Source organism: Panthera leo, chromosome D1, assembly GCF_018350215.1.
Source record: "Panthera leo isolate Ple1 chromosome D1, P.leo_Ple1_pat1.1, whole genome shotgun sequence".
Taxonomy (NCBI): Eukaryota; Metazoa; Chordata; class Mammalia; order Carnivora; family Felidae; genus Panthera; species Panthera leo.
Window position 1 is genome coordinate 84,309,369 of NC_056688.1, and position 12,670 is coordinate 84,322,038.

The window sequence follows — 12,670 nt, forward strand, 5'->3', positions numbered from 1 at the left end:
TTGCATAATATCTCAGTAGCTCATTTCTGCTTTACAACACACAATAGTCACTCCTGGTTAACTCTGCTAATGGCAAGGAGATAGGGGAAAGGTTATTCCTAAATCCTTCATATTTCATTCTGAGGTACATAAACATTAATTTGAACAACAGATTTGGTTTTCCAAGTAGTTTACTTGGCTATCTCGTTTCAGGGTATTTGTTGTTTCTTTGTAGTATATTGTTTTCTGTTTATAATTTTGCATGTTTCTAGCCTGGCTATTGAAAGGGAGACCGTGGTTTTGAGCCTGAGTAAAGCCAACTCAGATGAGAAACTAGTTTTGGACAATCTGTACAACAGGTAATTTGCAAATCAGGAAGCAGAAGATAACTATTTGTGGATCAGTGATCAAAATCATTTAGCTCCTGGTACTCTGGATACAAATTCTCCTTCCAAGATACCAATGATGTTAAATAAATCAAAAACTTGACTGCAAATCAGCAACACCATGATCAGTGGATGTGGGAAAATCCCTCCCTAGACAACATTAAGATGCCTTCTTTAGCATTTTATTTCCTTGATATATCTATTCTGGTACCATTTCGTATTACCTACAGGCCTGAAAGGGAATATGTTGTAGCCTCACTTAGAGCCATAGCTCATTACTATATGCTATGTTTTTCAAAGCACCCAACTCATACCCTGGGATTAATTTATTTATCCGTAAATAAAGTAACCATATTTTCTGTACCTCAAATTGGGCCATATGGTCTGATATGTATTAGCATACTTTTTTATGAAGATACTGTAAGAAATTGGGACTGCTATGGAAACAGAGAACCAAGTCAGAAATAAAACTCATATCACAGTCCTAATCTTAATTTACATTTCAGAAGTACACATTCCCATTTACTGCAAAAATAGCTCTGCTTCCTTCAATCTTGAACACAAACCACTCCATCAACATTCTTTCAAATAGGAATACTGATCTTCGTACTAGAAAGTAGGATTGTTTTCTAACCTGTAACAGTTATATTTGTTTGGATGACCCTGTGTTTTGAGTCAAGCTTCTTTGCAGGCAGGAAAACCAAGAAGTACCTTTTGTCCACACCAAATGTCCCTTGCCGAATTCAGAATGACTTTTGGGTCAGGAAGATTTCCTGGAACGGGCCCCTTTGCCACTGAATGACAACCCGTAATCATTCTATACTGTATCAATAAAACACACACACACACACACACACACACACACACACACACACACACACACACATAAAGAGGGATGTTACACTCTGCATCATGCACATCACATGCTCACCAAAAACTGTAAAACCAACCTAGGTGTATTTGCCACTTTACCTAGGAACAGCTGCGATGTGGTGGCTAAAGGTGCATCACAATCCTCAAAATCAACAACAGAGAACACCATTTCTGATTCTGTTGGGATGTGGAGATACTACTGTTTATGATTCCAGTGCAATTAAAATAACTTTCTACTGGCTAATGTTGACTTTCTAAAAACTGGATATATATCTGAACTCAAAAGTATTTTCCATAGTTATTTCTTATGCATAGATTGGATTCTATTTCAACAGATGTTTTATGAAAACATTTTCACAAAACTTCAGTGATCCTGTTTAAAACTAATTTGACAAGCTGGGGCACCTGGGTGGCTCAGACAGTTAAGTGTCCGACTTCAGCTCAGGTCATGATCTCAGGGTTTGTGAGTTCGAGCCCCACATCAGGCTCTGTGCTGACAGCTCAGAGCCTGGAGCCTGCTTTGGATTCTGTGTCTCCCACTCCCTGTAACCCCTCACCTGTTCATGCTCTGTCTCTCTTTCTCAAAAATAAATAAACATTAAAAACAAAACTAATTTGACAAGGAAAGCAGTGACACTCGTGAAATACTACATGTGCTTAAGCATAAAATGAGTTCCCTAGCATAGGTCGGAACACTTGTTTACTGACAAGACTGTACTATAACAAAGCAAGAAATCAAAATGTTTACTTACCAACTTTCACATGTATTCAACTGGAGACTGAGTTATTTTTTATTAAGGGAATCCCTTCCCTTTCGTTGTTAGAATGAAGAGCTTCAAAATACACCCTATTCATTCAGTTTCATTTACATTCTAAAAACTCAATCTCAAAATCTCTGGTTCTCTATTTAACCCAACAGTGAGATTTTAAACTGTTTTTGCTCTTATTACCTATGAAATCAAGACCGATATGATTTGAATACTTAGAAAATATCCAGCTAGTCTAATAACTTCCTTCCACTCCAGAGAATTTTGGTGCTAAAAGGAATCAATTGATAATGTAGCACAACAGCCTGGTTGTACACTTAAAAACAAAACAAAACAAAACAAAACACCTGAGAGTCAAGATGAAATGATGTGTCAATGTCAACGAGCCATCTCTCCACTCCCAGACCATCCATCATTCCTTTGGCACCCAAAAGCTCTATTTTGCAGAAATTAAAAGGAGTATTTAGTCCTCTTTTCTCCATAACTGGTCTGCAAAACTGTTCCCCTTTCAAACATTTAAAAGAGAGAACAATGTATCCACCCTTGAAAAAACTCTGGCTAGGATGACCTTCAAATATTGTACTTCTGGTAACATTATCATCTGAAAAGCAACTAGAGGATCCGAGGTTCCCAAAATTCAAATCTCTAAATGGGGCCACTTCTCTTTTATCTTACAGCCAAATGTGTGTGGTGGCCTCTGAGAGCAGAGTTTCCTAAATGTCAGTTACAAATAGCTTCTGAAAGCATATTACTCAGTAGATAAAATTTTTACAAATGGTACTAAAGCACCTTGCTTAGCTAGCTTTAACTTGGAAAAATGTTATACATTCACAGCTGCCGTTGACACTTTCTCTACCTTCACACATTCTCTACAAGAGAAGTGTTCCATACAAAAGTGCCCTAGACAAATCTTGATGGCTTACATGCTTTCTTCTTAGTGTGGAATCAAGATTCAGACATCCTAAAATAAATGCATCTTGAAAGAAAATGCAAACCAACACACATGCATGTAGTGATAACCTAATATTTGCTTTGGAAGCCCATGGCTGTCACTTCTTGTCTGTATTACACTTAAAAAAAAAAACTATGTAAGATACAGGAAAATCCCAGGATCCCAAAAGGACTATATTTCTTGAATTCACAGAATTATCAAATCTAATACATATCGGCTAAATTCATTATAACTTTCAGCTTTAAAAAGGAGCTGTGGTAGAAATGTAATACTTTTTCCCTTCCAAGCATAGCCAAATCATTGCCACTGGGATTATTGAATGTTCAATAAACATCCAATGCTGGATAGCATTTAAATTATCTAAAATATAATCTGACCTAGTTGGGTACAGAAAAAGATACATGGTACCTCACTCACAGAGTCAACTTTTTTACACCAGGACATGCCCAGGATCTTTCTTTCCCCCAAGTGAAGAAACTGTAGCAATTATTCAATGAGAGGCTATCTTGTATCTGCATATCCACTTCCTGTAAGGAGCTCAAAATTAAAGAAATTACCCATGATTTTCACGATATCCTAATAAAGCAGATGTAACTCCTGGGTTCTTTTTTTTTTTAACTTTTGTTTAATGTTTATTTATTTTTGAGAGAGCACAAGTGGGGGAGGAGCAGAGAGAGGAGGACAGAGGATCCAAAGCAGGTTCCTCACTGACATCAGTGAGTACATGAGGGGCCTGAACTCAGGCACCAGGAAATCATGGCCTGTGCCAAGGTCCCAAGCTCAACGGACTGAGCCACCCCGGTGCCCCATAACACAGGGGTTCTAATTCTTCTCTTTCCAGAGGAAGATTAAGCAATGTAGACATAACATCAGGCATTTATATGGAACTAGGCATTTCTGAGTTATCACATGTCATTTGCTTTCCATAACAATTCTGTGAAGTAATGAAAGCCTTTATGTGCCTTTTTTTTTTTTTTTTTTTTTTTTTTTTTTTTTTTTACTAATGAGGAAATTGGGGTGTGGAGATTAATGGTGGCTTTTTCAAATGAATAGTGACCAACCCAGATAGCCTTACTCCTAGTCTGTTTGTTATATTTTTGCTTCAAATCCAAAATATATTAAAATGATGTCTTTGAAATCTTATTACAAGATTGCATATCCTTGTTTTATCATTCACTATTGTCCACTGGAGATCTTTGGTCAGAACATTCAATCAACTCCCCTGCTTACTGCCTTTCATTCTCCAACAGGTATTCTTGAAAGGTATTTTTCTTTAAGTGGTGGGGATGGGGTGGGGAGAAGGGTGTAGCTTTGCTTTTAAATCTAACATGGATTTATTTTGAATTTCAAATATCATTAAAGATTTATGTTATTATCAAATGATGGCCTGGGATTTAAAAGCTTGAGAAAAGCTATTCTTGATCATTCTTTTCTTCCTTTCTTTTTTCTTTTTTTTAAATTCACAGTTGTCAGAGTTCATTACGTGCTACATAGTATATTTTTCCCAAACCTCAGGACAACCATTTTATAAAGAATAGATGTTGAAGAAACATTAGAGAATAAGGCCTCTTATGCATTCTAAATTTGCTACTCTATATCTCATTATGACTTACTAGTGTAAGTCCGATTACTAGCTGTTACCTCACATTCTAGAACATCTTGTCATGATTTAAGTGCAGTTACATGTGTCACAAGTTCCCTTTACAAAACTGATAGCGATGGTGATATTGAAACCAAATGTTTGACACAATCCTTCTTTGTATCATTTTTAGCAAGTGGAATGCTAAATTCTGAGGTGAATCCCCACCCTGTGCCTTTATGCAGCTGCACAAAGAAAGAAACTTAATAAATCTAGCATTTACGTTGCACATTTAATAGAAAGCTCTTAAGCCATAATCACTGTAGCTGCTGGGCATCTTATTTTCTTCAAGAATTCTTTCAGTGCATGCATTAACTTTGGTTAAATTATTCTGCATTTAAAAGGCAGAAGAATAATTAAAATAGTATGGTTTCAGAAGCATCATTGTCACAGTCCAATTTCTAAAAGATTCTGTTGCTAAATTTTACTTCAGAGTCCCTTTGCAGATCAGTTATTTAGATTTTAAAAGAAGGGAACCATGTGCTGTTATCTGCGTGGCCATTAGTCTCACACAAAGAAGAGAACATAAAATAAGACTAAGAAATCATTCTTCCAATGATTGTCACTGAACTGTTACATTAGTAAACACTCACAGTAGGAAGTCTCTCTCAATCTCCATCATATAAAGTAGTGCAAAGGAAAAAAAAATTCCAGTCCTGTTATCTGTGAACAAAACTTGTTACATTTTCTCCGATTTCACTTCTTCCATTATTGTTAGGCATTTGCTGTCATATCTTCCCCCAAATTAATAATAAAATATAATCAATTTCTAAAGGCCCCTGAAGCCTTTTTAAAAGTTAATTTCCAGTTAAAAATAAACTTTAATTAAATCCAAGATAAAACTGTGACCTATATTCTATTAAATAATTCACTTTCCTTTTTTTTTCCCCTACACAGTAATTCTTACAATTTTTAAAAAACAACCATGGAATCCAAAGACATGAGATGCTATCAGAGCACTGATAAATGACTGCTCAAATTCATTAGTTCTTACATAGTAAATACTTCAAAATGCCAACTCTTCCCATCACTGCACAATTACTAACAATGTTGACAATTTACTTGCACATGCACGCAGCACGTGTGCGCGCGCGCACACACACACACACACACACACACACACACACACACAAACACACATATACCTTCTCTCCACAGAACCACCTTTACTTTTAACATCTTTTCCAGTTAGTGTGCAAAATTCTTGCATTCTAATAAAAAATATAAAGATAAGATTTGCTCCTATTTTAGCCTCCCTCTTCTCCAAGATGTATCATTTATTTGATATGTAATACAAGTTGAGTAACAATTGTCACGTATAACCATTAAATGGTGTACTACTATATGCATTAGATTCGTTTGCATATTTCATTTTCATAACTCCACTCTCTATGCATAAATATATTTGGAGATACAGGGGCTGGGGGGGGGGCGGCGGGGAGGCAGTAGCAGGTGGAGAACAAGATTCACACATCAGTCTCCACAGCCTTCGCATTAGAACAGTTGTTTTTATCTGTCTCACTGTCGTCCCCCTTTCCCTGACACTTCTCCTCCTTTGCACAGAGAGATTCCTTAACTCCTTCTTCCATCTCTAGATACTCTGACTTGTCCCCCAGGGAAGAAGAAGTAGAGCTCCGGAATTTCTTCAGCAAATTAGAAGGGAGGTATGGGCAACTGACTGCGTTCTGTGTCAGCTGTGTCTGTTCCTCATTCTCAGTCTCTCTGTGGTAGAAATAGTTAAAGTTAGAGACAATCACTGGCACTGGCAAAGCAATGGTTAAGACACCTGCAATGGCACACAGGGACCCCACGATCTTGCCCCCCACAGTGATGGGCTTCATGTCCCCATAGCCCACAGTTGTCATGGTCACCACGGCCCACCAAAACGCATCTGGGATGCTTTGGAAATGGGTGGTAGGTTCATCTGCCTCTGCGAAATACACAGCACTGGAAAACAGGATGACCCCAATGAAGAGGAAGAAGATCAGAAGTCCCAGCTCCCGCATGCTGGCTCTGAGGGTGTGGCCCAGGATCTGCAGGCCTTTGGAATGCCTGGAGAGTTTGAAGATCCGGAATACTCGGACCAGACGGATGATCCTGAGGATAGCGAAGGACATGGCCTGCTGCTGCTGACCGTTGCCACCCCCCTGCTGCTGGGCCAGATCAGTGCCCAGGGTGATGAAGTAAGGCAAAATGGATACAATGTCAATGATGTTCATGATGTTTTTGAAGAAGAGTGCTTGGCTGGGACAAGCAAAGCAGCGAACCACAAACTCGAAGGAAAACCAAACAATACAGACTGTCTCCACGATGAAGAAGGGGTCGTTGAAGATGGTGTGCCCTGAGTTCTCTAGGTGGGGTGCCGAGGTGTCATTCAACAACCCACTGTGCCCGCCTGCACTCAGTGCCATGATGAGATCCCTGTCGTCCCTAAACTCAGGTAAAGTTTCCAGGCAGAAAATGACAATGGAGATTAAGATGACCAGAACAGAGACGATGGCTATGCCCCTTGCTGGACTGGAACTCTCCGGATACTCAAACAGAAGCCAAATCTGCTTTTTAAATTCATTCTCTGGCAAGGCCCTGTCCTCCTCTTCTCTCACAAAGCCCTCGTCCTCCCGAAACTTGAGCAGGGCCTCCTCTCCCAACTGATAGAACTTCACCTCCTCAGTGAAGATATCAAAGGGGACATTGACTGGCCTCTTGAGGCGGCCTCCTGATTGGTAATAATATAAGATGGCATCAAAGCTAGGCCTGTTTCTGTCGAAAAAATACTCATTACGCAAAGGGTCAAAGTACTGAGTCCTCTTCTCAGGGTCTCCCAACAAAGTCTCTGGAAACTGGGCCAGAGTCTTCATCTGAGTCTCAAAGCGCAGGCCCGACACATTTATCACCACACGTTCACAGCAGTCACTGTAGCGGACTGAACTGTAGCCGCCGCCGCCCCCGTCATCCTGGGGCAGCAGGTCCGTGTAGGAACATTCATCACCATGGTCATCCTCACTATAGTAAAACCTTCCTTCCTCTTCCTCCTCCTCCTCCTCCTCCTCCTCTTCCTCTTCCTCACTCAGTTCCCTCAGAATCTTCTCCTCAGAGCCACTGGGCATCAGGTCAGAGCAATGAGGAAAGCTGCTCTGGCGGTGGTGGACTCTCCTCTTCTCAGGCCGCTGGCGCCTCCTCCTCCGACTACCCCGGCTGCCCTGAGGGTCATGGGAGGTGCAGGCCCCACGCGACTGGTGGTGGTGGTGGGAGCCCCCTCCAGAACCCCCACTGCCCTCCACAGCAGCTGTGGCAGCTGCCACGGCGGCTGCCGCAGCTGCCCTCGAGTGAGCAAGCCTCTCCCGCTCCCGTGCCCTAGCCTGGGCCGCGTAACCATAAGGCATGTGACTGTTGCACCCTGAGCTCTCCGCACTCACCATTGCAACCTCCATGGTGGTGGTTTTTGGAAATGGCTGGTTCCAGTTGTAGAAGAAGAAGAAGAAGAAAGAAAAATAGGGCAGCTTCTTTTGTCACCAAATGAAGGTAAGTTTGGAACCCTTAAGCAGATTGCTTGGAAGACTAAGGATATTTTCAGTCCAACTTTGCATTTTCTGTTTTTAAATCAGCACGCCCCATGCTCTCTGTTCCCAGGGATTCAACATTGCTCTCCGGAGCTTGGCTGGTCTAGATAAACAACCTAGCACTCTCAGGCCTAAGTCAGAAAATGTTGGGGTCTCCCAAACACCTGTTTCAGGGTGGCTGTTCAAATTTGGAAATACGTCTAGGGTGGTTGGTGATGATGCTGCAAGATTCAAAGGCAGCAAGTGTCTGACAGCCAGCAGTTGTGCCTAGAAAATGGAATATATTTTTCTGCCATGGAAATTGTCCAAAGCTCAGTCCATCAAATTTAAATAAAATGCAAATAAGCCTTTAGTCTTAGCACTTGCCTTCTAGTGATGGCTTGACCCATGTTAACATGTGGCTTGAAGTATGTCCAGCCATTGCTGCTCCAAGCCTATCAGGATGATTCTCCAGGTGCTCCCCTTAAGTTCATCATAGGCTTCCTGGACCCAGGGGCAATGCCAAGCTATTGAAAGAGGCAAAGACCTTGGGAGGTAGAGAAGGTACAAGATGAGGTGTCAGCAGGAGCAAACCCAGCTCTGAGGTCTCCATAGAAATCAAGGAAATGCAGAGCATCCTTCAGCTAAAATCATGCAGAAGAAGTACTTCACCTGAAAAAGGAAGGGAAATAAGCATAGGAGAAAAATAAAAAGAAGAATCAAATCATAAAGAGCAAACAGTGTTTCCTTCCCATACACTTCTTTTTCTTGTCCTCAAGCAAACCATATAAAGCACCAAGGGGCCACAAATTTCCAAGGAGTATGGGGCAGGTTGTTAAATCTCCTCCCTCACTAAACCATCCTTCTTCCCTTCTTCTTTGGTTATTATTTCGGCTCAGTCTATTTTCAAGGCAACTCAATTATTTTTCTTCTCTCCACTCTCGACCCACATGGCTCTTCCTTCAGCTCTCCCTTTCACTCATGCCAGGTCTTAATTCTCGCTGTCATTTTCTTCATGTCACAACAATAATGCTGTCACTTTATAGCTGCTTCCATCATTCAGTGATCTCAAGGCAGTTTTTAAAATTTCCACTCATCAAATATTTCTGAATTTAGTGCCTTTCCACCCCTCTCTGTCTTGATTCAGGATTAGAGCAGTTGGAAAAACCAGTTCTCTTTAATCCAGGCTCCATCACTTCCACAAGATTCAATCATCTCATCTATGAAGTGTGGGTCATAATACAACCTCCTCCATCCCACTTTGTAAGGTTTGAATGAGACAATGAATGTTGATAGAATAGCACCGACATAATGAATATCAATACACACTGGACAGTAACCTAAGCTTTTATCATCTATCTACACACCTCCAGACGTATATGTCCTTATACCATACTGTCTGAATTAGGGGAGGACAGAATGTGAGGACACCCAAAACATTTTGAGACTCATCAATGGCCTGTATTAAGTTGGCACTTCTTGACTCCCTGAAGCATGTCCCTGTTGTTGTTTTTCTGTTCCCCAGACTCCAGAACACTCCCTACCACCCACAGCCTAGGAGCTAATCCCAGTTTCCACTTCTCTGATAATCATCTTCTCTCCTTGCTGCTTCCTCCGTGTTCACCTCAATGCTTCCTCCTACACTCTTCTCAACAGACTATTTCCTTATGTTTTAAATCCCAGTTTGTGTGGACTTCATTTTCAGCCTGTCATACTTCCCCCCATAATTTCATCCATGATCTCCCATCTCCCAACTCCCTCTGCCTCTCCCTGACTCTCTCTGCCCACCTTTATCTCCAACGTGCCCACTTGCTGATCATGTCTTCCTTGCAGCCCCAATCTGGCTCCACCGTCACTTGGTAATCCTGGCCTTTCTTCTCAGTTGGCTCTCTCTAGGTCAGGCTAATTCATTTCCTCAGCCAGGACCTGTAAAAACTGCCCCAATCTCCTGTCTCCTATGCTTTTGCATTCACTGTGTCCAACAGGACTTCCAAGAATGCAGACAGTAGCCCAGAGACTTGGGGAGGATAATGCCAGTCAGAATCCAGGGCATCTACCAGGTTCTGTTACTGGAAGCACTTGGGAAGCAAGAGAAATGGCTTTCTGGAGCTATGAACAGGATTCAGCTCCTGACCACCTGCTGCTTCTTGCTGAATCCTGTCAGGCTAGAAGCCTAAACCTACCAGAGTTTTATGAAGTGACAAAGCAGAGAAGGGGCAAACAGAGGGCTTCCCAATCATCTCACACTCTCCTAGGGCAAGAAGTGAGCTTTATTGGGACACATAAAACCCAGAAAATACACTTCTGAAGGTATCTCAAATGACAAGCCCCTTCCTTTGCCAGACTCCTAACATCATCAAATACTCTGAAATGTTTACCCTCAGAAGGTCTCCAAACCTCTACTTACAAAACTACCCTGGGGTTACATTTATTCTGGAAGGTCAGGCCACCGCCTTTTAAAGACTTTCACAGGCCGAAGAGCCTGAGAGTTTGCTCAGTTTCTTTCCCAACTCCCTCAAAGCCGTTATAATACACTATGTAAATAAAACCCCGATAGAACCAAAGTGCCTGTATATTTGTGTACTATGCACACCCCTCTCCCAACTAATTGACTCCCAGAAGGTCATGAATTAGCAAGTCTTCCAATATCCCATCAATTCTGCAGGAGATAGAGACCTGCCCTCATCTGGCTCTACACTATTTACTTTATTTATTTATTTATTTATTTATTTATTTTATTTATTTTTGTTTGTTTGTTTTCTTCCTCCCCCACCTTACAAAAAGCAAATTACCTTCCTTTTAATTGGCTACCAGTTACCTCACTATCCCTAACCTAGGAGAAGATGATGATGATGATGAAAAAGAAGAAGGGGAGGGTGAGGAGGGACAAGCAGGGAGAAGGAAAAGAATAAGAAAAAAAGAAAAAGAATTAAAAAAAAAAAAAGGAAAAAAAAAAAAACCTTCCACACAGCAAAACTCATTTTAAAAATCTCTCTTCCTTTCCAAGGTATTCCTGTTTCGGAGAATCTATTCAATCCGACTCCCAGGAGCCTTGATGGGGGAGACCTTTGCAGGGAAATTTCCCTTCCTCTTTAACACCATTAAACTAATAGGATTTAGCAGACTACCTATTCCCGAATCCCTGTGCCCCCCCAAACAACAGCCAAGCATGCCTCCCCTCCTCCTCTCACCCCCCAACAAGGAGGCTGTTTTCCTCTCTCAGTGCTAATTCCTGCAACTGGCTTAGGGTGGTACCTGAACCTATCAGAGAGAGAGAGAGAGAGAGAGAGAGAGAGCGAGAGGGATTGAATCAAAAAACCAACACCGTGAGAAATATACACTTCAACGCACGCCATTTATACAGTCCCTATGTGCTGCTGAAATGCTCGGAAAAGGCACGCAAATCCAAATGCTGGGAGAGACAGCAATTCAAACCCGTTCGCCAGCTGTTCCCAAAGAAACAGAACCGGTGAGTCTGGGATGAGGCAAAAGGATGCTAAATCTAAACCCCACCTCGTTGGGAAACGACATGTTTAATCGCGCCCTCCCCTCCAGACCTAGGTTCCCGCTCCGGCACATTAAGCAGGGCGCACGCACCCCATCCCCGGGGTTAGGAAAATAACAACTGTTGGCCCCCCGGAGCGCCGCGCTGCATCTGCACCTCCCTTCTCCCACCTCCTGGTTTATTTTTAACCGCCTTCCATTCATGTCCTTCTGCCACATCCCCCAATATTATTTATCCCTCAAATGTCCACTGTTTCTTAACAGCCAAAAGAGAAGAGTGGAGGAAAGAGAAGAGAGGTATCATACTCACCGTTCCCAGGCGGAGTGAAAAATAAATATAAAGAAAACCCCCGCTCGGTTTGTCTTTCCCCCTCAAGCTGCAACAGCTGGAGGAGGGGAAGAATGTTCTTGGGGGTAGAAGGAATCACTCCGGTGTGGCAGGTGGAAGCTGCAAAATATCCACGGAACAAGTTCTGTTGCCTGGGGGCACAGAGTCCTCGCTGCTGGAGCCCAGGGTGGGGATCAGGGCTGCCCCGAGGAAGACCCCAACACTTCTGGTTCCTCTGGAGTTCAGCACAGGTGGGCACGATTGGGAAAGGAAGTCAAGGTTCCCCAGAAAAAGAAAATCCTAGACAGCAGCGATCACTTGTTAAGCCCAAATTCCTCCTCCAATATCCATCCCTCTCCCTCTCTCGCTGGCTGCAGAAGCAGCACACGCCTCCCCTGGCCGGGAACGCGCGCCGGCCGGGGGCGGGGCCAGGGCCGTGCCGAGGGTGTGGCGTGCAGGCGGTCGCCTGGGGCACCTCCCCGCGCCGCGGGGCGGGAGCAGTCACGACGCCTGCACCGCCCGCCCCCAAGCTCGGACCCCGACGCCGAGGCTTCGGGGAGCAACAGGGAGCGGTTCCGGGAGCCCCTGGCCGCCTCCCCCAAAGGCGAAGCCCTAGTTTCCGAGGGAGAGGTGTCCGCGCTGGAGCTGATATCGGGGTCCCCACGGCAGAGCGGGAGCCCAAGACGGAGGTTGGGAGGGGAGA

At 43.0% G+C, this 12,670-nt stretch overlaps 1 protein-coding gene across 1 annotated transcript; it reads right to left on the reverse strand.

The window, feature by feature from the left end:
• Nucleotides 1–3,997: 3,997 nt before the first annotated feature.
• On the reverse strand, nucleotides 3,998–12,342 carry KCNA4 (potassium voltage-gated channel subfamily A member 4). The gene is made up of 2 exons (XM_042906747.1): nucleotides 11,950–12,342; nucleotides 3,998–8,807 (listed from the first exon to the last, which is right to left on the reverse strand). The coding sequence occupies exon 2, from the start codon at nucleotides 8,025–8,027 to the stop codon at nucleotides 6,063–6,065; it is 1,965 nt and encodes a 654-aa protein (XP_042762681.1). The 5' UTR covers nucleotides 8,028–8,807; nucleotides 11,950–12,342; the 3' UTR covers nucleotides 3,998–6,062.
• Between the last annotated feature and the right edge of the window lie 328 nt (nucleotides 12,343–12,670).